Source organism: Leopardus geoffroyi, chromosome C3 (genome assembly GCF_018350155.1).
Source record: "Leopardus geoffroyi isolate Oge1 chromosome C3, O.geoffroyi_Oge1_pat1.0, whole genome shotgun sequence".
NCBI classification, from domain to species: Eukaryota; Metazoa; Chordata; class Mammalia; order Carnivora; family Felidae; genus Leopardus; species Leopardus geoffroyi.
Genome location: NC_059338.1, coordinates 109776511 through 109803403, shown reverse-complemented (window position 1 = coordinate 109803403; position 26893 = coordinate 109776511). Strand labels below are relative to the sequence as shown.

General features: G+C 43.0%; 1 protein-coding gene across 1 annotated transcript in view; it reads left to right on the top strand.

Moving 5' to 3' along the window:
* Positions 1 to 26268, top strand: part of LAPTM4B (lysosomal protein transmembrane 4 beta) — a 79043-nt gene extending 52775 nt beyond the window's left edge. The window contains exons 6-7 of the mRNA XM_045454121.1: positions 3775 to 3870; positions 25090 to 26268. Coding sequence (XP_045310077.1) covers positions 3775 to 3870; positions 25090 to 25167 — 174 coding nt within the window. The 3' untranslated portion in view covers positions 25168 to 26268. The remainder of the gene's footprint in view (positions 1 to 3774; positions 3871 to 25089) is intronic.
* The last annotated feature ends 625 nt before the right edge of the window (positions 26269 to 26893 follow it).

The following is a 26893-nucleotide window of genomic DNA, read 5'->3' as shown; positions in this document are numbered from 1 at the left end:
GTGTAGTTCCGTGCTTCAGGTTTGGGCCAATTTTATACACGGATTTGGAGGCTTTACCCCTCCGTGTGGTTCTGCTCCTCTCACCCCAGCCTTCCGGCTGCGCAGTTAGCCCCGAACGTTGTCCTTTGCCACCCCAGGTCACCCCTGTCACATGCAGAGTTGGCAGCACCCTCTGGCAAAAGGTCATCAACTATCAATCCTCTACTCCTGGTAGTTTGTCTTTCACAGGTAGACTCTTTAGTTTCTGCCTGCTTTCGGTCCCCCCACCTACCCTCCATGCTTTCAAGTTGTGCACATGTCTTACTCCAGATTCTATCATTTTTGCCTGAAGGAAGGTTAGTCTGACCAAGCCGCTTTCTGCCATTACCAGGAGCTCGGAGGCTGGGACCTCCGAGTGCTCTTGAAGGCATTTTTATTAGTAGACATTTTCATTTGTATTGGAAATGCTTGGAGTTATTGAGTCTGATTTAGCTTCTGTCACTGCTGCTTCTCGCTGAGTGGCCAGAGCCATGGTTTCCTCATTTAATAACTAGCAATAATGGTGAAGAAAACATTCTGTACAGTGACTGTGAGGTTTAAGTGCCCTAATGGATGGGAAGATGTGTCATTCATTCATTTTCTCCGTAAATATTTATTAAGGGTATTCCGTGTGCCAGGCTGTGTTCTAGGTACTGGGATTTGGTCGTGAATAAGAACAATTTCTGCCCGAGGGTGCTTTTATAAATTGCAAAACACTTAGTTATCATTATGATCTAATAAAAGGCACAATACAAATCTGCCTCCACCCTGTGGGAAATGTGTACTTCTCCTAATATTTCGTTACATACACATCTATTAACTAGACTGCATTTCCTTGGGAACGTAGACTATGCCTTCATGTTTATATTCCGCTTAGCACTAAGCTGATGCCTTGCACGTAGAGACTCAGTAATGACTAAATAAATATGAGTCTACATGTTGTGACTTCACATATCAGTTTACCTGATCAGTGGCTCTCACGACCTGATTTCACTGTTACTGTTTAATAAGATTAATCACCACACTGGTTCCCTAGGAGCCCAAACCAGGACGCGTAGTCCGTTTCAGTCTGTTCCAAGGCCACAAAGGGAGCAATGCTTACCACCTAGCTCTGCAAATACATGATGGACATGATTTGTCAATGCAAGGTTATTTGGGAAACATATTAGATATTTAATTCTCCTGAAGTTGAATAAGCTTACAGAAATGTCAAGAAAGAAGTAAGATCACTGAAGTCAGTTATTGGGTTTTTAGTGACAATAGGCCAGAGGTTTTCCCCCTGTTGGAGTGTTGAGTAAGTGAATGCACGTGGTGTTGTAGGGGGCGCTCGAGAATGCCGTCTAAGCTTGTGAAGTCCCAGTCCCCGGACACTTCCCCTCTGCTGTTCAGCCTTTCTGTTACAGATTTGTCTTTGCAGGGGCCTCACGTTGTCTTAAAGAATAGCTACAGTTCACTGCTAAAAAAATGGATGAGTAGTCTTCTTACATAACACGTAACTGATATGTCCAAACATTCTTCTTCATTTGTATTGGAATTCCCAAAAAGTCTAAGGCTTTTTTTTTTCCCCACTAAAGAAACAATGGCATTACTGAGTAAACTGAAGCTTTGAGTAAATTGAACATACTGTGTACGTTGTTCAAGAAATCTGCCCTTCCTCTCTTTCTCATTGTTGATATCTGGTTTCAGATTATTGCTGTTCAGGAACATGTTGTAAAATAGCATTATACATTTTCATCCTAACATCTTCACAGCATACTTAAATATAAGAAGTAATCACCATTAAGTATGAATGCAGCTTAAGACAGCATTCTGAGTATACGACAGAGTGTTTTATCTCACTCTTCCGAGAAATGTTGACAAGCACCCCTTTCGTCCTTAAATATCTTCTTTTATAACAAACAACTTTGTTTTATACAAACAACTTTGTTTTATAACAAACAACTTTGTTGCAGTGTAATTCATGTGTCATAAAAGTCTCCTGTTAAAAGGGTACAATTCGGTGGATCTTTTTTTTTTTTTTAACTTTTTTTTTTTTTTTCAACGTTTATTTATTTTTGGGACAGAGAGAGACAGAGCATGAACGGGGGAGGGGCAGAGAGAGGGAGACACAGAATCGGAAACAGGCTCCAGGCTCTGAGCCATCAGCCCAGAGCCTGACGCGGGGCTCGAACTCACAGACCGCGAGATCGTGACCTGGCTGAAGTCGGACGCTTAACCGACTGCGCCACCCAGGCGCCCCGCGGTGGATCTTAGTATATTCATGGAGTTGTGTGAACACAGCTCTGTGGTTAAGCAGCATAACTTTAGAACATTTTTATCACTCACCACCCCCAGAACCCCTCCCCCTGGCAACTACTAACCTACTTTCTGTCTCTGTAGATTTGCCTGTTCTAGACATTTCATGTAAATAGAATCATACAGCATGTGATCCTCTGTGACTGACCGTTTTTGACTCAGCGTAATATTTTCCAAGGTTCATTCGGGTTGCAGCATATGTCAGAATTCCTTTCCTTTCTATGGCTGAACACTGTTCCATCGTATGCGTGTACCACATTTCATCTACCGCATCGACGGTTGATGGATATTTGGGTTGTTTCCACTTCCTGGCTATTACAGATAATGCCGCTGTGAACATTTGTGTACAAGATTTTGTGCAGACACATGTTTTCATTTCTCTCTTTTTTTTTTTTTTTTAACGTTTATTTATTTTTGGGACAGAGAGAGACAGAGCATGAACGGGGGAGGGGCAGAGAGAGAGGGAGACACAGAATCGAAACCGGCTCCAGGCTCTGAGCCATCAGCCCAGAGCCTGACGCGGGGCTCGAACTCACAGACCGCGAGATCGTGACCTGGCTGAAGTCGGACGCTTAACCGACTGCGCCACCCAGGCGCCCCATTTCTCTTAAGCACGTACCTACGAGTGGAAGTGCTGGATCATATGGTACCTTCTTTAACCTTTTGGGGACCACCAGACTGTTGTCCAAAGCGGCTGGACCATTTTACATTCCCATCGGCAGCATACGAGGGTTCCAGTCTTTCCACATCATTACATTTTTTGATCAAAGAATTGTACAGCTAGAAAGGGATTTTGAAGTCCTTTAATCCAGTTCCAGGTGATTGGAGCGGAATGCAAGCGGCTCGTAGTCTACATAGAACACCTCCCACGAGCTCACGCTTTATTCCTGGCTCCTGACATTATTTATTCATATCTTTATTCGAGACATTAATTGTAATTATCTTCTTTGGATATTTCATTATGAAAATGGGAAATGTTTTTGTGAATTTTATTGACCATGAAGCAAATTTATGTGCTGTGAACGTTTTTGAAAAAACTAACTTGTGTATGACTTGTTTAATCACGTATAATAAAAGTAAAATAAAGATCCCAAAGACAGAGAATTAAAATGTGATGAGAAATGGGTTAATAAATTGACCTGTGACACTGGGGGCAGTAAATGTTTGTGGCTGTTGCTCTTTCCAACTACCTTTTCTCACAGATTCTCTTCCTCTTCCCTATCCCCCCCCTCCCCGGCCCCCCACTGCCTTCCGGGGTGGTGTGATAGAATAAGCTATAGCAGCACCCTTTGGCAGAAAAGTACCCAACACTTGTAATTTTAGAGACTTTTTGGTTTAGTAGAGTTACTATGTGCACGTACTAGTTATGTAAATAAAAGTTTTGTAACTGGGGGGGGGGGGCGGTATTTAAAATCGTCTGAAGTTGAAATGAAAGATCTAATAGTTATTACTCACTTACAGGGTTACTTGATTAGCTGTGTTTGGAACTGCTACCGATACATCAATGGCAGGAACTCCTCTGATGTCCTGGTTTATGTTACCAGCAATGACACTACGGTAGGTGCAAAGTCATTTAACGTGGAGATTGCCATATTATGTGACAGCTTCTAGATGTTTCTAGTGTTTGCTGTGAATCTTACTGTTGTTGACACATACTCATGAGCTGCTTAGTCATCAAAAGATTCATAGTTGAATGAAATGTGTTTTGTTTTCCTTATAGGATATTAAAAAACCTAGGTGGCTCAACTTCTGGCTTATTTTTAAAAATATTACAGATGGATAATATATGTGCCTTCCCCATATTTATGTATCTTAAACTTGAATTATTAAACCATGGTATAAAGTTCTAGATATCAGTTCTGCCTACTATGACTGTGTGCTCTCACTTGAGAGAGAATTGAGAATGTGAGTTGAAACCTAGAGAAACGTGACTGTACAGAGAGAGAAATGAGGGTGGCAGAGGTTCCTATGTTTTTAACTTTTGTTTTGCTTCTAGTTGTTCATACTTAAAATTTTTAAACCTATTTAATAGGATTGTGGAAAACATGATTTTACTGGAAGAGTCCTCAAAATCATTTGTACTTTATGGAAATTATCTTAAACTCATAGGAAAAGTGTAAGCCCTCTAGATAGGAACCTGCCTATGTCTCCATCGAATTTGTACTCGGCACAGTGCCTGACGCAGTGCTCGGGACAAGTGCGTGCTCAAGGAGCAGTTGATGCAGAGGTTGGTGATGGATGACATGAATGTGTGGGATGGCTTGTAACAGATGGGACTGGAGGGGACAGAATGGACAGGACACATGGAAGGGTAAATACAAATGGCATGTTAGGTCTAAACCAGAACAGAGTTTTATATTTTGTTTTGGTTTTTAAATTGTGGTGACTTACTCACCTTGTGACCTTACTGAAGTGATTTAACCTGTCCCTGACTCGACCTCCCTGTGTAGAAGATGGGAATAAAACAGTATCGTGCTTTATATTAAATATATAGGTACAAGCTGATACACTGAGAACTATGTGGGATTTCTGAGAGAAAGCGTGCTGTACACGAATCGTTTTCCTAAGTGCTCACCAAACATTTGTTGAGTTGACGCGCATGTGTGTGAGCAGTGGTTTAACAAGAGGCCATGGTCAGGTGCACGAAGCCCAACACACCAGATGCTGAGAGGCCCTTTTGTGGGGGGTGGGGTGGGGATGGGTCCTGCAGAATCCTATGCCCTGGTTGCAGTAAACACATGTTCTGCTCAACCCTTTAAAGAATTCCTCTTGGGTCAGTAAGTCTCTTTAAAGAAATCGCTGTTCGTAATTATCATAATTTTGATAAAATTACTGGCTTACAGAATTTTTTCCTTCTCTGAGTTTCTGGGTACTTAGTTACCTGTAAGTTTCTTTTTTCCTGCCCTTTCTTCAAGAAGAAATCCCAGAGTACATTTATTGTCCTGCTGATCTAATGAAAAATCTAAACAAAGTTTGAGATTTTTGAGTTTGAAGAACCAATAAAGCTGCTAAACAAGCAACCTCATCCTTAAATATCATGATGTATGGGACTTACAGAACTTTGAGAAGTATCTCAGAGAAGATAATGCCCGTACTGCACGTGTTTGTGTCGATACACTGTCAGTGGTGGTTGTTTTTTCAGTGCTTTCCAAAGAGTGATATGTATTAATAGAAGCAAGGTGGAAGGACTAAAAGGGTGCACGTTGTATAGATATACCTTCAAATCCAAGGATATTCTGATATTTGTAGAAACTGGGATGCTTAGAGAGTTTAAGAGCCATGAGTAAGTCCCTAAAATGCAGCCAACTTGCTTTTTTAGAGGAAGCTTTTATTTTCTCTCCCTTTGAAAGAGTCAGAATTAGACATGGGATAGCAGGTAGGTTTTATTTAGGCGAATATAAACTGAAAATAGTTGTACTTTTCAACTGGACATCTTCAGCTCCTCTAATAATAGACCTCTTTCCTCAGAAAAGCTTCCAGCTTGGCAGTGGTTTGGAGTAACTAGGATTTGGGACGTTGGACGACTGCCAACTGCGATGGTTTCCTGGTGTTTTGACAAAGGTGTTGGGGGATTGCTTGGTAGTGGTTATTGGTCATTATCTTCTTGACTGTGCTGTACTGACTTGCTGTTTTTAAGACGGGACACTGAGTTGCTGATAATGTTTCTACTTTCTCGGAGTTCCCAGTGAACCTTTTCTTTTTCTGTGTGTGTTTAAAGAAGAGTATTTCTGGGGAAGGGAGATTTATCATTTCTCATAACTGGATTGCATTGATAGTCTAGTCCAAAATACAGTGTTAGATCATCACCTGAGTCTCAGCTTTCTGACAGTATTTTTAAAGATTTTTTTAGGGGCGCCTGGGTGGCTCAGTCGGCTAAGCATCCGGCTTCAGTTCAGGTCATGATTTCATTGTTCATGAGTTCGAGCCTCACACCAGGCTTTGTGCTGACAGCTCAGAGCCTAGAGCCTGCTTTGGATTCTGTGTCTCCATTTCTCTCTCTGCACGCGCCCCCCTCCGCCCCCCCCCCCCACTCATGCTCTGTCTGTCTCTCTCAAATGTTTTTAAAAAATAAAAAAAACCCACATTGTTAAAAAAAGATAATGGTATTGTGCTTATTTTTAAAAGAGTCCTTACTATACTAAATTAATAATGCTTTAATATCATGCAATACCTAGTAAGTGCTCAGATTTCCAGTGCCTCATAAATGTCATAATTTTTCTAGTGGTTTGAAACAGGAACAATGGGTCACTGTATTTTAAGACTCTAATTTTGTTGTTAAAGAAACTAGTTTGTCCTACAGACTAGATTTGTCTGACCGTATGCCTTTAATGTAGTCCTCTGTATTCCCAGTAGATTAGTACTCAGATCTAGGGATTTTCCATATTCATTACCCCCACCTTTTTTTTGCAACATGACTTTATAATTGATCATTTGTTCTTCCGTCAAGAGGCAGATAATGTCTGACTGATTCTGCCTTTTTGGAACGTCAGCAACCAGTGATACCTAATGCCTGGATTTGGTGATTGATGAGGGGTTGCAGGATGGTGACAGGCTGTCAGTCCTTGTTCACTACTAGCTGGAATATTTCTGTAAAGAGAAACTTTCCCTCATGTTCAATTGGGTTACCCAGAGGTACTTGTGACCTGGATAAATATACTTCTTTTTGTTATTTATCAGTTGTCAAAATGATACATTGGTCTGTCATTCTCTAGTGGTGACCAGTGAAGGTTTTGTTTGTTTTGTTTTATTTTGTTTTTTATGGAACAAATGAACTCAGGGAAAAAAGGCCTGTTATGAGAAGAGTCTGGGGGTGTCCAGTTGGAAAGTAAAGTGTCTTGATAAATTTTGTCAGTAAACCTAAATAAAACTTTAACCTGTTATTCCATGCCTTTTTGGAACTTTCTAAGGGAAAAATATAAAAGCTTTCTCTAAAAAGCTCATATATTATATAGTTTATATCTGTATTAATGTTCAAATTGTGCCATTTTTGGCCAATTGGAGCCTCTTCAGGTTGGCACCCAAATCTTTTGACAGAAGTGTGGCTTCCTTGCTGTCTGGTTGACAAGATGCTCCAGGCTCCTCTCGTCCGTTTTCTGTCCCAGACTCATAATCAGCCATTTCTCCAAGGAGCACTGCTTTCTTTAGGTGGAGACCGTAATCTGGATTTCTAGGTTTGGACAACATATTTCTTTTAAAAAAATTTCTTTAACATTTATTTATTTTTGAGAGAGACAGAGCATGAGTGGGGGGAGGGGCAGAGAGAGGGAGACAGAATCTGAAGCAGGCTTCAGGCTCTGAGCTGCCAGCACAGATGCGGAGCTCGATGCGGGGCTCGAACTCACAAACAGTGAGATCATGACCTGAGTCGAAGTCAGTTGCTCAACTGACTGAGCCACCCAGGCGCCCCAAGACAACATATTTCTCTTTAAGCAGGGCTCCGCATGTTTAAGAATGGTTTTGACTAGAACGAAAGGAGTTAATGTTAGCATTTCAACTTTAAAAATCCCAATATGCCGAAGCCTCACCCTGAGACCTGAGTGGGGGTTGGAGTGATCTAGTTCTGTCATTTTCCCTGGACTCCATAGCTATATTAAGATCCTCATAGCATGTAATAATGTGTTTCTCTTTTGTCCCTGTCTTTATTGGGAATCCACACTGACATAATAACATGTTGCCTTTCACTTCCTATCAAGTATTAGGCCAGATGGCTTTTCTCCCAGGCTGAATAGTCTCAGGGTGACCTCTGTGGAAGTATCCTCTGGGGGCTCTTGTTGGTAGAAAATAAACGTGTTCTCTTTTTAAATTTTTTTTCTTCTCTAAAATAGTACACATATTATTAGTCGTATATGTACTCTTTCGAATACTGCTTAGGTGGAGGACAGAGGAGTTATCAGGTACTGGAACTCATTCCCTGAGTTAATCTAACCTCCAGTTTCCCAACCAAACTACAGCAAAACCTTTAAAAGAAATGATTAAGACAGAGTGGTCACAAACTCTGTTAGTTCGTAATGCTCTAGGGTCTTGGTATTTTTTTTTTTTTTCATGGTGCCCATAAGCCAAAAGGAATACCTAACTGTCCATTGCATTAAGTAGTCAGGTCCAGAGAATCTAAGAGTACAAGTGAGGATAATAGGGGCGTCTGGGTGGCTTATTTAATTAAGGGGTCGATTCTAGATTTCAGCTTAGGTCATGATCTTTTTGTTTGTTTAAAGTTTATTTTGAGAGAGAGGGAGCACAAGTGGGGAAGGGGCAAAGAGAGAGGGAGAGAGAGAAGTCCAAGCAGGCTCCACATTGTCAGCTTATAGCCCAACACGGAGCTCGGACTTACAAGTGACAAGATCATGACCTGAGCTGAAATCAGGAATCAGGTACTTAACTGACTGAGCCACCCAGGCATCCCGGCTCAGGTCATGATCTTGTGGTTTGTGAGAGGGAGCCCCGTGTTGGGCTCTGCCCCTCCCTTGCTCACTCACTCTCTCCCTCTCTCTCAAAATAAATAAATAAACTTGGAAAAAAAGAAAAAGAAATGAGTATAATATCTACCAGTTGTTGCTGTGCTTTCCTTGAAATTTTAAAAAATCCCACAGTGTCCCCTCTGAGTCCCTGTGTCACGCTGTTGGGTTCCCTGAGGAGACACACTGTTCCTTTGAGGACATTGTTGTAGAAATCACTTTCCAGATACGTATTATATAATACCACATTTTCTCCCCTACTGCCATCAAAATTTGGCCTTAAGAAGAAAAATGTATCAAATACTAAACATGTAGATTATAGAAACAGATTTCCTTCACATTAAAATGTATGCAAATTGAGATTTTAAAAACTATTTTAATCTATGCAGTCTTGTCTTGCTAACACCAGTGAAGATTTGAGTCATGGTAATACCCAGTATTTAGTTAAATCCCAGAGTAGGGAACCTGATTCCTTTGGAATTGGAGCACTTTAAAAGCAGTGAGATTAATATTTAGCCAAGATGATGTCTGAAGTTCTGATTCCAGATTAAAAAAATCATAGACTTTGAGTAATGTAGGAAAATTCCTAACCATTTATGGATACACAGGAAAATTTTAAACATCATAACATAGAGCCTGTTATGCCATGTCACATTGTGGGTGCTAATCCAGATTAACATTATATACAGGCTTACTGTGTTGACTTCAGAAAGTATTTTGCCGTGTGGGGCCCTGTTTTGAGTCTGACTGCTTGAAAAACACAGTTAAGAAAAAAGTCAGGGACCTGATGAAAGCCAGATTATCTCCCCAGCAGCTCTTTCCCTCTGAGGGACCTGAGATTAAGAAAGGCTGACCTTGGACTGTCAGAAAAGCCCCAAAACAAGTTCTTGGTTGGCTGGGGCGGGGGGTGGGGTGGGGTGGGATTTAGTAGTGGTCTCAATGACTGTTAAAATTTGTGCATAAAAAATACCCCCGTTTTTCCCCCTGTTGTTGCGTTTATTTCTTTATTATTTTTTCCTCCTGTTGCTTTTAAAAATCAGATGTTCATTCCTTCCTAGGAATAGGTTAGGTACGGTTAGAAACAAGTTCCCGACTAAGTAACATGAGTCCTTTTATCTCCCCCCATGCCCCCAAAGAGAGATTTTTGGTTATACTTCAGAAGAAGGTCCTTCATACTTGAGAAGCTAGACTGATGCCAGGTGAATGTACGGTTCTCATCTTGCAGATTCCTAAGAAAACTCATCACTTTCTGAGACGGTGTAAAGGAGGCTTCCCCAGAAAACTAAGTTACTAGGCTGGCTCTCAAGATCTCTTCCAGTCCTGGGCATCTCGGATTCATTAAACATACTTTACAAACAGCGCACATCTTTGATCACTGTCGTTTGCCTGTAGGAACCAGAGGGTCCAGAAGCAGTGAGGGGTGGGGGGAGAGAAAGGTGCTCTAAGAACACGACTGCTAGAGAGTTTAAAACTGTAGCCTGTGACTTTAGACCCTGAAGCTTCTGGCCTGCTACCTGCTGGAATACAAAAGGGGGATCTTACTTGTAACATCTCAATCGTAGGTGTCCTTTGACCTTGCAATTTAATAGTTTATATGATCTCCCTAAGCTTTTTTTTTTTTCCCCTTGTAATTTTAAAAAGCCAAGGCAGATGTGAGAGGTTGATAAGAGATTTGGTAAACTCTCCAATAAGCAGAGAGCAGTTAGGAGACTATCTCCAGAGTCAAGGTGACTATGACGATGGAGACGATAAAGGTCTGATCCAAGGCCACGGTGGAGGGAAAGAGGAAGAGGAGAAGGATTTGAGGGAGCTGTAGGTGGTAGAAATGCAAGCTGATAGTCGAGGGGATACGGAGTAAGATGAGTCTCAGGGATATCTCTTGTGTGTGACTGTACATAAAACATAAAACCACTTAGCCTGAGGGTAGGACAGTACCTTGGAAGGTACCTGGTCCAACCACCTTTTGGTGTGCTGTCTCCACGACAGTTCCCACAAATGCCATCCACCTGGGGGCTGAATAATTCCAGCGATGTTCTGCTCTTTGCTTCTATTTTACCTTCCTGCCCTGTAGCTTCAGTAGCATGGCTCTCTCCCCAAACGCTTACGTGGTGGTTGCCATCTGCCAGGCTCTGTGCTGGGTGCTTTGAGTATATGAGCTCCCTTCATCCCCCAAGAGTCCTTGGAGTAGGGTCTTCTAAGCCCTGTGTACAGAAGAGTCCATTGAGGCACCACGGGGGTCGCTTCCCGGGATGACGCGGCTGGCGAGTGGCAGGAGGGGCATTATGGACCTGAGCGACCTGGCTTCTGTCTGTTCTTATGCACCGGCTTCCCCTAGACTGTCGGCAGACTGCAGCCAGGACCATGTGTTCTCACCTCCCGTGCCTGGCACCTGCCTGAGCGGGGTGAGGAGTGAAGCAGCTACACAGTTCATTGAGCTGATTCTTCTCAAGTCAAGTCATAAACCTTAGAAGCAGCGGTACTTTGTGGGGGGAGTGCACCTGGCTGGCTCAGTTGGTGGAGTTTACGACTCGGGGTTGTAGGTTCGAACCCCATGTTGGGTGTAGAAATTACTTAAAAATAAAGTCTTTTTAAAAATTAATTAAAAAAAAGAAGCCGTGGGACTTTTTTATTTTGCTTGCTTATTTTTGCTTTTTAGCACAGTGGAAGGGATGGGAGGGTGACTTAGAGTGGGAAGAAAAGCAAAGGTTAAAAGGAAGCTTTGTAACGGCAAGGCAGCTGCCTCCTTCAGAGTTGTGCTAAGCAGCCCTACTTCCTGTAACTCAGCCCCACACAGCTTCCCGATTGCTCCCACATTCACATGGCTGGTTGTGCATGAGATTGCACTGGCTGCCTCCGAGATTTCCTCCTGAAAGCTTTTCACCTGCTCTCATGTATGTTCTACGGTTCAAGCTGACCGGGTGTGATGTTAACTCAGTTCCTTCCATTGTAAAATACAGCATTTAAAAAAAATCTCCTGGTCTGCTAGAAATTATCTCTGACCCATATAACTTTTCAGTTATTTCATCCAATGAGGACATGGAGCAGTCCAGTCAACATACAAATATTTGAAACCTAAAAGTTCTGGAAGAACATTTCAAATAAACCCAGTTTTCCAAAAAAAAAAAACAAAAAACAAAAAAAACCCAGTTTTCCTTGTGACCCTGGATAAGAGGCTATTAATCAATTGCTTAATTGTAATCCTCCTATAATAATAGCAAGTGAGAACAATTAATAATAGTTTTGCAGTGAACAGAGGATTAAGTTACCCTCAATTTTCATGGCAGTTTACTTTAAAACAACACAGAAATGGACTTACGTATCACCCTTGTCCAAAAAAGAGTGTGTATTGATTTTTGCTCTAGGAACAAATGAGACCTTGGATTTTATTTTTTAACTTATTTTAAGAAAAGTTTCTGGGTATGTATTTTAAGGAAGCAATTTTAAAAAATGTATGTTTGTGTAGCATTGTTTTTAACAGCAAAAGTACCCCAAGCTCATGTTTTTTTAACGTTTGTTTATTTTTTGGGAGAGAGAGAGCACAGAGAGCAGGGGAGAGGCAGAGAGAAGGGAGGGAGGGAGGATCCAAAGCAAGCTCTGCACTGACAGCAGAGACCCTAATGTGGGGGCTTGAACCCACGAATCGTGAGATCATGACCTGAGCCGAAGTCGGACACCTAACTGACTGAGCCACCCAGGCGCCCCTAAGCTCATTTTCTAATAATTAGAGACTGGTTTGGTTAAATAAGGATATATCCACTTGACAAAATGTCATTATTGTCATGAAAATTATTACGAACAGCGTAACAACAGACGAAAGGCTTGTGATGCTTTAAAAAGCAGAATATGGGGGCGCCTGGGTGGCGCAGTCGGTTAAGCGTCTGACTTCAGCCAGGTCACGATCTCGCGGTCCGTGAGTTCGAGCCCCGTGTCGGGCTCTGGGCTGATGGCTCAGAGCCTGGAGCCTGTTTCCGATTCTGTGTCTCCCTCTCTCTCTGCCCCTCCCCCGTTCATGCTCTGTCTCTCTCTGTCCCAAAAATAAATAAACGTTGAAAAAAAAAAAATTAAAAAAAATTAAAAAAAAAAAGCAGAATATGGAAGTTGGTAGTGCACTTATAGCTATGAAAAAATGACGCCTGTAGGCACAAATTAGACTGTAATAGAAAATTAAACATTGCTTCATTGGATGCTGGAAATGAAAGCAGGAGACATTTCTCCCTTTCCACTGACGCGAGGGAGGGAGGGAGGTATACAGGGAAGGGGGAGCTGGGTAAAATGGGAAGCTGAGATCTGAGGTACTGAGCGTTCTTCCTGCGGCCTTGGCCACCTCTGGAAGGAGCGGTGTAGAAACATTAAGGAGGAGGCACAGTAGGTGGCGTAGCACATCAGGCTGGGGTCGCGGAGAGGAAGTAGCTGGGGTGCCTTTCGTAGACAGCATGGTGGTAGCAGGCTGGCCATCCCTTCCATTTCCTCTGTAGTTAAATGAGGTGTTTTTATTTTAGACAAAAGTACAGGTTTTTAAAGGTGTATTCATTTAGATAGCGTTATTTAAATATTAGATATTTAAGTGCTCAAAACCATTTTAACTTTCAGTTTGGGCAGCTATGTTAATTTGGTATTTCCAGACCAAATAACTCACTGGTGAGAATTTTTGACCCAATTTGAAATATTTGAAATATGAGTTCTTTCTATATTCTGGATATAATCTGTAAAAGAGTCTGAGTAGCTTCTCTGTTGAGAATTAAGAGAAATAATGACTTCGTCCTATAATATCAAGTAATTGCAGTTTATAGTAGCTTTGCAGTGAATTGAGGATAAAATCATCTTCTATTTTACTTGCCTTTGGAAATGATTCCTTATTATGTAGGCAGACAGGGCTCAGTGGGGATTTCTTACAAGAACCTCCCAAAAAGTCTGTTTATGTTCTCTCCGCCTCCTGGCATGTTGGAAACAAGATGCCATCAGTTGTCAATTGCACCATTATTTCAGGTACTGCTTATTGTAAGGTGCTGTCGATTACAAGGTGAAGCCTCCATTCAGGGGTTAAAATGTATGAAAATGTGTATCTTAGAGGTAAAAAATGTGATTATGTGTATGTTTACTTATTTATATCATACGTGAGGATATTAAAAAAGTTTGGAAACAGCTAATCTAGGTTCCTTAAAAATAGCCCAGACTTTATGTCCGTGGTGACCCTATCCCAAATGCCCAAATGGTTATTTCTGTTAATCATGAAGATTCATAAGCCAGCTGTCTCCCCTTTCCTGTTTGGCATGAGTAAGGAAAATCTCGTCTAAACAGGCCGATATGGTGTGGCCAATGTAAGACACGCCGCCTGTTTTAAACAAGGTACACTGTAACTGTAGATACATTGTGGACCATGTGGGATGTAAGAAATGGTGAAGAAGAGAAAATATTTTGACTTCTTGGAATTAATTTAAAAGGACCTTTGGAAGACTTAAGTGCCTCGAAATTCTGAGATTGTTTTGAGGCTGTGTAATTTCATATCTGACATTATTCTGTCTTCCAAGGGCAGAAATCAGGGTAATGCTTTTCCTGAGTACGGGCAAAGGCAAACTTTCTATAAAGAGCCAGAGAGTAAATACTTTCGGCTTTGTGAGCCAGATGGTCTCTGTCATAACGATTCAGCCCTGCTGTCGTAGTGTGAAGCCAGCTGTAGATAATACGTAGATGAGTAAGTATGGCTGTGTTCCCATAAAACCTCATTTATGGGTGCTGAAATTTGAATTTTATGTAATGTTCACAGATCACAAAGCATTTCTTTCTTTTAAACCGTTAAAAAATGTAAAAACCATTCATAGGTTATAGGCCACACAAAAAACGGGTGGCAGGCCAGATTTGGCCCACGTAGTTCACAGACCTCTGCTTTAGTGGAAGTTTAAGCCAAGTTCTCTAGGCATTTGTAGGACAACTGTTGGAACCATCCCGGGGAGTTTAAGAATCCCAGCTTTTGGCCTTGGTAGATCTCAGAGTTGAGCTTTTTCTCCTGCAGGTGGGTTCACAAACAGCACCTAACCCTTTGGCGTTTGTAAAGGACAGCTTTTTCCTGAGAAAGTTTTAATTCTCACCTATTTGTTGTTTTGCCTCTAGATTAAATCAAGCTTACATTTTCTACAAACTCTAGTAGAAAATCAATAAAAGAATAATTTGCTTGCAAAATAGTCACAAAGCCTTGAAAAATAGTAGCTAAAGCTATTATGTGTTAGTATATATTACCCACTGTCTTTTACATAAAGATTTATTCCATAAGGTTTTTAAAAAATTTTTTTTAATGTTTATTTTTGCAAGAGAGAGTGAGCAGGGGTTGGGGAGAAACAGAAGGAGGAGACACAGAACTCAACACAGGCTCCAGGCTCCACACTCCACACAGAGCCCAACGCGGGGCTTGAACCCACGAACTGTGAGATCACAACCCAAGCCGAAGTTGGACACTTAACTGACTGAGCCACCCAGGTGCCCCTAAAGTCTTTTTTTTTTTTTTAATGTTTATTCATTTTTGAGAGAGAGAGAGAGGCAGGCAGAGAGGGAGGGAGACAGAGGATCCGAAGAGGATCTGAAGAGGGCTCCGTGCCAACAACAGAGAACCTGATGGGGGCTCGAATTCACGAACCACGAGATCATGATCTTAGCCGAAGTTGGATGCTTAACCAACTGAGCCATCCAGGCTCCATAAAGTCTTGTTGTAGTTTACTATCACAAAAAAGTAGGGGCTCCCGGGTGGCTGAGTCGGTTAAGCGTCTGACTTTAATTTCAGCTTGGGTGGTGATCTCATGGTTTGTGAGTTCAAGCTCCACGTCGGGCTCTCTGCTGTCAATGCAGAGCCTGCTTGGGATCCTCTGTCCCCCTCTCTCTCTGGCCCTCCCCTGCTTGCACACGCTCACACTCTGTCTCTCCTTCTCAGAAATGAGTAAACATTAAAAAATTAAAAAAAAGAAAAAAGTAACACACCTTCCCCTCTCTCCCTCTCTCTCTTTTCCTTTCTTTCTGTATCTATCTATCTATCCATTCATATATGGAAAAAAAACTTCTTGACCCAATTAATTTCCATTTTGTCTTATTTCTAGGTCATTTCAACACTCGTTTGTCTTATTTTGCAGTATGACCAATACTGCAAGCCACAACATCCTTTCAAAACTGCGTGGGATAAAGTGATTTGTTGAGCCTTAGTACATTCCATGTACTAATAAGCACATTGCTGAGGTTTATTTATTTCGCTAACCTTGTGAGAGAAACGCTGTTATGGCCCCTGTTTATAGATGGAGAAAAGTAGGGCTTTAAGAGGTACGTGGCCGGCCCAAGGCCTCGGAGCTGGGACTGGTAGACCCAGATGGTCTGCCCCACAGCCCGTGCTCTTAGCCACTACCCCAGCGGGCCTCAGGCTTCTCGACACGGTGGCAAACAGGAAGAAACAGTGTTTGTATGGCACACTCTTGTGAATGGATACTGGTTGAGAAGCTCTTCCCCATGGAAAATAAATTCTGTTCATCAGCCCCCCTCGGCGAGCAGATGAGCTGTCTGCTGGTTCAGGCCTTGTATGGTTCAGTTAGTGCGGTATCCTCAGTACCTGGCGCACAGCGGCACCAACACTCATTGATGAAATGAATGGAAAAACATTTAATAAATCATTTGTCTTCTCTCTTTTTTATTCATTTGGTGGAAATCACTTAGGTGATGTGAACCAGACCAGCTCCGTGCCTATCCCCCCAACCGTCCAGTTGTCCTCCACAAAAGAGCACGCTGCGGAGCTCACACTATTTCTTCCGTATCTGCTGCTTTTCTTCCATTCCAGTGAATGGTAGCAATGTCTACCTTGTCACCTTGGCCAGTCATCTTTAAACTTGTTACGATTAGTCCTTTAGTCTTTTCAGCTCTACTTTTCAGTTTTCTTCTCTCTGTTGCTGCCAGACTGATGTAAATCATAAAACTGATCTGTCAACCCTTTATTTAAAAGTCTTCATAGGGGGCACCTGGGTGGCTCAGTCGGACAAGTGTCTGACTCTTGGTTTCAGCTCAGGTTGTGAACCCAGGGTCGTGGAATCAAGCCTTGCACCAGTCTCCGCACTGAACATGGAGCCTGCTTAAGATTCTCCCCCCCCCCCCACCTCTCTCTCTCCCTCTCTCCCTCTCTCCCTCTCTATTCCCCTTCCTCCTCCCCCCCCTTCTCCCCTACTCACACATTCACACACTCTCTCCAAAAGAAAAAACAAAAAATTAAGTCTTCAGGGGCTCCTGGGTGGTTCTGTCAGTTGAACGTCCACCTTCATTTCAGGTCATGATCTCCTGGTTCATGAGTTCCAGCCCCGCATCGGGCTCTGTGCTGACAGCTCAGAGCCTGGAGCCTGCTTCGGATTCTGTGTCTCCTCTCTCTCTGCTCCTCTTCCGCTCACACTCTCTCTCGCGCGTGCATGCGCAAAAATAAACATTAAAAAAAATCTTTTTAAGTCTTCAGGGGGTTCTGTGCCACTTATTATTACTGCAACATTTCTCCACTGTGGGTTACTCCACTTTGCTGTGTGATGGCTATTTGTGACTTGTGGGGTGGTTTGGTATTGTTTCCCTCTTAATAAATAGGAACAGATTCAGGATTTACCCCTACAATAACCTCAGTCTCAGCTGCACGCATTCTAGTATTTCCTTGAAACGAGAGGAGGGAGCGGAATCCTAACTTCGTCCTGCCAACTCCATCTTATTTGTGAAGCAGCTTTGAGCGACTGTTAACTGATGTGTTGTCAACAGCGGCTGCTCTCGCTTTCGTGAGCTGTCGTGCTTTCACAAATACCAGGCCCCTTCACGAAAACCACCCCCTCCCTCCCCCGAGGAGCCAAAACAAGAAAAGTCTAAATTCACAGTGGTATTTTCTTGGCTTTTTCATGTTTTGTGGGGAGAGGAGGGTGGTTGATTTTGTAAAAACAATCTGTGCCTCCTCAGTTACCAGAGACCCATATCCACCCCCCCTCCCCAAAATGGCGAGGACTGCTGGTTTCTATGAAAGAAGGTGCCACTTCCCTGCCGTTGCTTCTAAGACCAGCTGGGGTCCCGCCTGTAGCTCCAGACTCATCGCTTGTAATCCCACCTCACGCACCCAGGTCTCCAGGCAGCAAACTACCTAAACCTTCCTGGGTGTGCCTGGGTCTTTCATGACACGCAGTTTGTGTGTACTTTTCCCCCCTCCCGGGATGACCCCTGCTGTTGACATAGGCCATCCTGCTCCACATTTCAGCCCATCATCATCTCTGCCTTCAGCCCAGATGCCCTCTGATAGGTGCCCCCATGTACGTGGGTAAGGCGTGAGTGCTGGCTATGGTGTTTTCAACCAAACCTTGCCGTGGATTTTAGAATTATAACTATATGCCCACATCTCTTACAGTAAGAATGGCATCCACTTTTCATGGACAAATAGTGTCTTTTCTCATCATTCAGTTACTTTTGTTTAGATTTGGTAAAGGAGGACGTGGGAGGTGTGGGGACGGCAAATCCTATAGTAGGGGGAGATGAGTATACTGTCTGCTCCTAGCTTTTGAGGTAAAAGGAATCATGAGCTGGCTTGTTTCCAAAGGAGTTTCTCGGCACAACCTTAGGACTATCCTTCCATATTCCAGAACAGGAATATCTTCAGGATTCTTGAGAGAGGGTCCATGTCAGATGGGTTATTGGTTCAGTGACCTTCCCTCATGGGTATTTATCCAGTCATCTGTTTGCCTCAACAAGCAGGGCCCAGAGCAACTTCAATTTTAGCCTCTAACACTCTCTGCAACCACCAGAGCTGGGGCAGGAAGAGAGAACTTCTTTTCTAACCCAAGGAAATAACGATGTGAGTAGAGGGCTTACTGGTGTCACTTTCCTGAGGAGAGCGTGCTGCGTAGGTGAGCTAGTTTAAGATAAAATAATACTGTTTCAATTGTCTGGCTGTAGTTGGAAAATCGCTGCCATTCATTGAGCAGCCAAATGCTAATCCTGTCCTGCACATTAGCATTATGTTAACTCCCTTAAATCCTTATAACACCCTTTCAAAGGGAACTTGTCGTGGTCTTCATTGTATAGATCTGCAGACTGAAGTTCAGGTAGATTTCATAACCCAAGGATCATAAATCACAGAGCTAGAATTTGAACCCGGGTCTGATATCAGATCCTGATGGCTATCCACCGCCATATTGCCTCTAGAATATGGTCATGGCTACACATCAACTAAGTGATAGAACTCACATTTGAATACCCCTTTGTCTAAGAACAAGCTCTGAGAGAGGGATACAGAAGTGTGAGACTCCTGCTTTTTAGGAACTCTTTGGAGAGGAGAAAGGTAAGTGTATATGAGACTATTAATAGTACAAGATAATATACAATTGATAACTTACATAAGTGCTTCAGGAAAGTGATTTTGTGGTTTGAGTTCAGAGGGTCGTATTATAATTACTGCCATTTCCAGTGTTGTTCTTACGACTTCATATCATCTATAAAGAATACGAAAATCTATCATTGTGGTGTTTTTATCTCAAGAACTTATTGTACTGTGATTGTACAGCATAATTAAGTGGAGAAGAAGTGTAATCGAGGCTGGAACATTTCAGATCTCCATATTAGAAGTGAATTTAACATGAGCCTGGGGTTGTTTGGGTTTGTATGGAGTGATAGGAAAGGAGCGTTCCAGGAGAGAAAAATCATAAGAAGGAGTCAGATCGGTAATGAGCGCGCTATGCCAGGAATCCTGGGAATAGATGGGATGGGGTAGGGTAGGGTGGGGTCAGATACGGGGCTGCTGTTGACCTGGGCATGAGTAGCGGGAAGAACATGGTAAATGAGGGAATTGTTCGTTTTCCTGTTGCACACATTTGTTTCCTTGGGGGTACCTCAGGGCACCATAGTTCTCTAGTTTTCTTTGGAGTGTGGGGTGCTCTGCACTATGTTCTGGTGTGGAGGTTGGGACTCACAGGACTGGAGGGGGGTCTCAGGTGGGTGTGGGGGCTGGTCCTGATCACCCTTTCTGTGGGAGCATGTTGCACCTGAGGTAATAACTTCAGCCAGCACGGTGCTCCCCAGTTGCTTTGTTAAGTGTCTGTACTGCTGGGGTCCAAGCCCTCCCACCCTTCCCTGCTCTGAGAGTTGCAGATCTGGCCAGTCAAGCTCATCTTCCAGGCCCCCTGCAGAAGCTCCTGTCAAATCCACAACTTGCCTCCAGCCAGGAGGAATGACGCAGCCCTTAGCCTGCCCACCACCCTCAGGTTGAAAGTTGCCCCTTGATGACGGACTTCGACTTCAACGCTGCCATGATTACTCTTTCATTTTTTAAATGTTATTTGTGTTGTTAACATAGTATTACATATACATAGCTGAAGATCCTGCACAGAAAGATTGCTTTCTTACTTATCCTGCCCAGCTCTTGCCTGTTACCCCAGCAGTAAGTGCTGCAGACTCTTTTTCTCGTTTCTTCTAGTGTTTACCTCTGTATTTTAAAACAGTGTCTACCTTGCTGTTTGGTCATCTGCTCAAGATCTCTTTTGACTTCTTGTTGTTGGATAGGATTTAACTCTCACTCTCCTCCTCATGTTCCTTGCTTCCCTTGTCCTCCTCGTACAGTCGTATCAGATTTTCTGGTGCCGCCATCAGTCAGTGTTTACTTTGGATGATGCACATACGTGAATATTGTTCAGTGCAGAGCTCTGTGGTATACATTTTCTTGTATAGTTTTTGTTTTTTCCCAGTAAACATTTGCCTTGTTTTTTCAGCTGCCATGTTTTTTTCCTAAAAAACCCCTAAGCCCCCATCCTTTCTGTGTGGCTATTAGATCTGTCAACTACCTACTAATAGTATTTTCCAAGTATTTTGACTGTGTAAGGTCATCTGTCAGTTCTCTTTTTTTCCTAGGGTTTCTCCTCCCCCTGCCCCAGCGTGGACAAGGTGCCACACAGCCATCGTCCTGGTCACTGGTTTCAGTTTAATTTACGTTGCCCTGGTAGGATGCAGGGACCAGCAAGCAGCCTTCTGGTGCACTTTACCTTGTACCTCATATTGATCTCTGGTCTTGACCCCCAGATCTCCGGGGAAGATTCTCTGAGCACATGATGAAAGCTCTGAACACTCTTCCCAAAACACAAAATTGGGCATGTAATTTTGTGAATGTCTGTAGACATGTATGTAACTTACATATAATACTTTGGGGAGGTGTGTGTGTAAAGCTGACAACTGTAGAGTTCCATGTAAGCTTTTAATGCCTAAGCTCTACTATTATGGTTGAAGTCCAACTCTAACCATAGTACCCAAACATCTCCTGTTTTTACCAATAGATAGTTCTTTTCTCTCGACCATTTTATCATCTCTTAGTATTTGATGGAATGAATTCATTTCCCAAATTTTAATGACTTGTGGATTTATGGAATCCTTCTATGAAATCACTTCTGTGTTACATTTTTTGACCTTTGGTGTTAATTTATTTCTCCCTCCAACTGTTTTATGTATTGATGTATTTGCTGTGTTGAACTGCAATGACCGGGGAGCTGCTTTCCCACAAGCACAGTGTCACTTAGCAAGGTAACTCCCAACGAAAGAGACACTACAGACACACAGACTCTAATCTTCCTAGTGAACAGCTGCCTTCTGGGGTCACTGGCAAGAGGGATTTTCCCCTCTGCATGGAAGAAAGTGACACGATCACACAGTCACCCTGTGGTTGAGCTCCTATTAAGACAAACTCCAAGGGACTGTACTTAGATTAGAATTTCATTAGATTGAATATTGCTTGAAGTAAAGTCCTCTGTGGTTGAGATTTGTAACGTCTCTGTGTTTGTCTACCCGTCGAGCAGCTGCCGTTTTCCAGGCAATGCCTTTAGTTTGAAGTAGGACATGACCTATATTCTTAGTCCTCAGAGATTATTTTTGTAGTCATTCATTGTGAATGACTAAATTTTTAAAAATGAAAGACTGAGTTTAACTAAAAGCCAACTTCTAAAAATGTCAAAGTAATTGGATTTCAACCAGTTTTGTTATGTGGCATCTTAATTGGCATGTTCCATCTTAATTGACTCTACAGTTATTTTTTCAGATTTCTAAGTACTTTATTGATCTTTAGAAGAAAAGGACAACAGGAAGTGTTTTTAGTCAGCATTGTCAGACTGTAATAGAAACAGTATGGCAGTCCCATGTCACCAACCCTTCCTTGAAATTGTCAATAATATTAACGTCATTTCGATTAAAAAAAATGACACTATCCCTTCAGAATGTAAAACTGATTCCATTTGGATGACTTTCAGTGAAAAGAGCGTGAGGTACTGTGTGAAGACCATCTTCAGTGTGGTTGTGGGGACGTGAGGATAGGTGAGACTGTCACGAGCCCCGCTGAAAGGGCAAACTTGTCACCAGGCCTCTTGACTTTGGATGAAGGGTCCAAGGCAATGGGAATAGTTGAGACAAAAGGCCAATATTGGGATGTGAAGATAACTGTTGTAAAATGAAACTGTAAAACAAGTTTGAGGGGCACCCGGGTGGCTCAGTCGGTCGAATGTCAGATTCTTGATTTCGGCTCAGGTCATGATCTCATGGTTCATGAGTTTGAGCCCTGCATCAGGTTCTGCGCACTGACCGCCTGCAGAGCCTGCCTGGGATTCTCCCTCTCTCTCTGCCCCTCCCCCCACTCGCACTCTCTATGTCCCTTTCAAAATAAATAAATAAACTTAAAAATATAATAATAATACAAGTTTGAAGACAAATCACAAGAAATAGTGACAAACTGCCAAACTTAATGTGAAAGTAGGTATATTTTGACAAACAAAATTACAAAGTTACAGTACTTTTTTCTTTTTTTAAAAAAATTTCAGGGGCCCCCTGGTGGCTCAACTGGTTAAGTGGCGACTTTGACTCAGGTCATGATCTCGTAGCTCGTGGGTTCAAGCCCCGCATTGGGCTCGGTGCTGACAGCTCAGAACCTGGAGCCTGCTTCAGATTCTGTGTCTCCCTCTCTCTCCTGCTGTCTCTCTCTCTCTCTCAAAATAAACATTAAAAAAAATTTTTTTTAATTTCATGTTTAATCTTTGGTGTACATTTTTGGAGAATCTGAGTGTTGTGTTTTGCTCAGGAAAGAAAATTAATTGGATACAATGGCTTGATTTCAGTCCTTTTTTAGTAGCCCTGCTGTGTTTTAGAATAATTTCTCCAAGGATAATGATAGATAGGAACCAGTTCGTTATTTAATGAGGCCGAGGAGCATCATGCTGAAGCTCAGTCGTGGAAAATGTAAATGTTTTTAGTGTCGATCCCAGCTGTTGCCACCGGTTCTAAGTAGCCACATCGAATGTGCACACACGCACACACGCACACACACACCTATGTGCAGACACAGGGAGCGGAGCTGTGGCTTTGTTGTAGAGAGTACACTTTTCTCCCACGTTAGGCCGAGACCTTTAGGATCCCTCCTCAAGATGCTCCTGCCAGTTACTGGGAGTAAAGTGCCTGCTCGTGAAAGACAGGGCTCCGGTCATGCTCTGACCCTTGTCCGTCTTTCCTTCCGGTCCCAGAAGGTACTCTACGTTCAGGTTTCCTCCCTTTGCCGATGCTCTTACCTGTCTACCTGCAGCACCCCCTCTTTGCTCTGGGCCTGATGCCACGTATCCTCCCGAGAGGCCTAAAGGAGTTTTCCGTGTGCGTTCTTTAACATCCTGTTCATACCCATGCATTGATCGTGCCTGATTTTACCTGTTTCACCTCCAGTCCTCTGTTAATGACTCTTTATGAAATTTTCTCTGTTCAAAAGACTGGGTGGTTTCCAGTTTCCTAATTGGCCTCTAGCCAGTGTAGATGTCCTCTGCCTAGAATGCCCGGCTGCACTTCTCCCTCTGATGTACCATACAGACTCTCCCAGGGCCAGCCCAGGGGATGCCTCCATCATTTATTCTACAAACATCTGAGTTCCTACTAGCGAATAGGGACTGGGGCCATCTCTGGGGCTAAGTGAGACAGGGCTGCACCTCAAGAGGAGCTCCCAGACCAGAAGAAGAGAAAAATCAGCAATCAGGTGTGTTAAGAGAGGGAAGAGTGTGCCTGTATGTGGTATTGGGGGAATGGGGTGTGACAAAAACTTAAAAAGAAAATTTTAATGTCCCTATGGAAGCTAAAGGGATAAATAAATGAAAAGGCAGGAAATTGACTTTTACATTTATTTACTACTTTCAGTTTAAGTGATGTCCATAATTTTGTTTTGTTCTGTTCCATTTGTGAATGAATATTCTTCCTCTTTCCACAAAGCACTTGAGGTGGGTAAGGTTTTCGTTCATCTCATCTCTCAATTCCTAAAGGCACAGACTGTCTTTTATTTTAATTATCTTGTACCCACAATGCCTGTCATTCAGTAGGTGCGTAATAAATGTTAGTTGATTGAATCAAGGCTAATTATATTGAGTTGCTATTCCCTGGTTGGTTTTTTACTCCCCAAATCAGTCAGTGTTTTCTTATGTTGACAGCTCATGAACAATTAGAAGTGCTTGATTTTGTACCTGAAATGTGAACAGAAAGGTTGTCGATCAACATGAGTGTTTATTCTTATTTATTTCTCTTCACCCATTGACAGATAACATCCACCATCTCAGGGGTGCGTCAAGCAGTGTTAGGTATTTTATAGACCTCAGGTATCCACCTATTATGGCTGCAGAAATGTAGGTTAAGTAACTTACCACGGCTGTGCCGGTAAACTGTGGCTGATCTCAAACATGAGTGTGGCTCCTGTGGTCAGTTAGGTGCCTGCCCCAATTGTGTGCACACGTGGAACTCACCCAGAAGCCTTTCGTGCTCTGGAGAGCCACAGTCGCCTGCTTCCTAGTCCTAGCGACACAGTCCTGTGTCCCTCCAGGCACATGTGAACAGGGTTAGGAGAACCTATAGAAGGGCCAAAAGTCTCTTCCCATTTTCTTCCTTAAGAAAAAGTCTCTCGGGGCGCCTGGGTGGCGCAGTCAGTTAAGCGTCCGACTTCAGCCAGGTCACGATCTCGCGGTCCGTGAGTTCGAGCCCCGCGTCAGGCTCTGGGCTGATGGCTCAGAGCCTGGAGCCTGTTTCCGATTCTGTGTTTCCCTCTCTCTCTGCCCCTCCCCCGTTCATGCTCTGTCTCTCTCTGTCCCAAAAATAAATAAACGTTGAAAAAAAAAATTAAAAAAAAAAAAAAAAAAAAGAAAAAGTCTCTCATCGAAGGGTAGCCACTTGCTGGCAAGTTGATCTTTGGTACCGGCTATGGTAAATGTTTAATTGCATGAAAGTTCCTTTAAAGTTAAAGCTCAGGGGAATGTATGTGCACCTTTACACACTAACCCTCGTCTTCTCTGTTTCTTCTCAGGTGCTGTTACCCCCTTACGACGATGCCACTGTGAATGGCGCGTCCAAGGAGCCACCACCCCCTTATGTGTCTGCCTAAACCTGAAAGTGGGGCAGAGCTGAGCGCAGCGGCTTGATTTTCAGACGTCAGAGCAATAGTTCTTTCATTTCACTTCTGGGTTGAGTTCTCTGAGCTTATTTGTTGCTGAAACGCTACAGTTTTAAAATTTAGATGTTCAGTTGAATCCCTCTTTAGTTTTAAAGATACGCTTCAGCTAGAGCACTGTGATAGACTCACTGTAGAATTCTTTGTGTAGGGGTGGGGCGCAGCGGGCTTACCTAGTCTTCCCTGGTTTTCCCTAGACATTGAAACTTCCCAGCAGTGTGGATGAACCTGGAGTCAGAGAAGTCTGTACCTGCTGGGCCCCAGAGTCGAGGGGAATTAGTCATCCTTTTTCTCTGTCTTCCCTCTGTCTCTTTTCAAAGTGTAAAATAAAATCGAAATTAGACGATGCTTTTCTTAAGCCATTCCAGTGTTTGAACAAACCCTTATGGAACAGGAATGTCAACTGTGTAATCATTGCTCTAATTAGATAAATAGGAGTCCATATCTGTATAAATAAAACAAGAATTTCCTTCAGATTCTTTTTGACTTAAAGTCAGTGACAGTTTGTATCTGCTGTTCAAGGATTTTGTCCATGGGCTAAATTGACACCCTTCAGCAATCCCAGCCAGTGACGGCAGCCGCGATCCGATGGCTGTTCTTGCACACCCCGTGTCGGGGGTCGTGGAGTGGCATGTCCCATCTGTGTTACAGAGGTGGAACTGATTTGTTTAGTTTTGCATGGTATCTGGTGCTTCCTTCCTCCTGGCTTCCCATCCCTACCCAGGACCCTTCTCGTTAAGTATTTGCCTAATAGTATGAAACAAGATTTTCTTCTTTTCTCCCTGCAAGGAACATCCTACTGTTTTGAGATTCTGAGTATGCCTTGCCATCTTTGAAACATAAGACGGTCTTCAGAAAAATGAGGAAGGGTGCTTTTCTTGTGGAATGCTCGTATCTCGACTATCTGAATTTCAAGGGACTTTTATACATTTCATATATTCAGAAGTCACAGTTCTCCTGTTTGTTCATTGTTGAGTGTGCTGTGAATGAAGACTTTGCAATTAAAGTGACATTTGCCCACATCTGAGAAAATAACCTTCTGACTCTGTGGTCATCGTACCTAGGGACCCTTCCCACCCACATGTGGCCATGCCGACACACGTAGTTTGGCCTGAGGAGGCAGCTTTACAGCTTTTTTCACACATATGTATTTTTTAATATTTCAGTGCTGATAAAATCAGAGCATCTTAGGCCAAGAGAAATGGAGCCAAACTGACCCGAGCTTCTTTTTTTTTTTTTTTTTTTTTTTTAATTTTTTTTTTTTCAACATTTATTTATTTTTGGGACAGAGAGAGACAGAGCATGAACAGGGGAGGGGCAGAGAGAGGGAGACACAGAATCGGAAACAGGCTCCAGGCTCTGAGCCATCAGCCCAGAGCCTGACGCGAGGCTCGAACTCACGGACCGCGAGATCATGACCTGGCTGAAGTCGGACGCTTAACCGACTGCGCCACCCAGGCACCCCATGACCCGAGCTTCTAACGTTCCTAAACCCCACCTCTGCCGAGCTCCGCGTGCTCGGCTGTTTTGCGTATGGTTGTTTAGGTCCATGGTGTACTTTTAATAAGCAGTTCAGATTTTACTCCATGCCAAGGGAGATTAAATGAGAGAGGTGGAAGGGGAGATTTTTATCCCTGAGAATCAGCCTCGGTGATTTCTC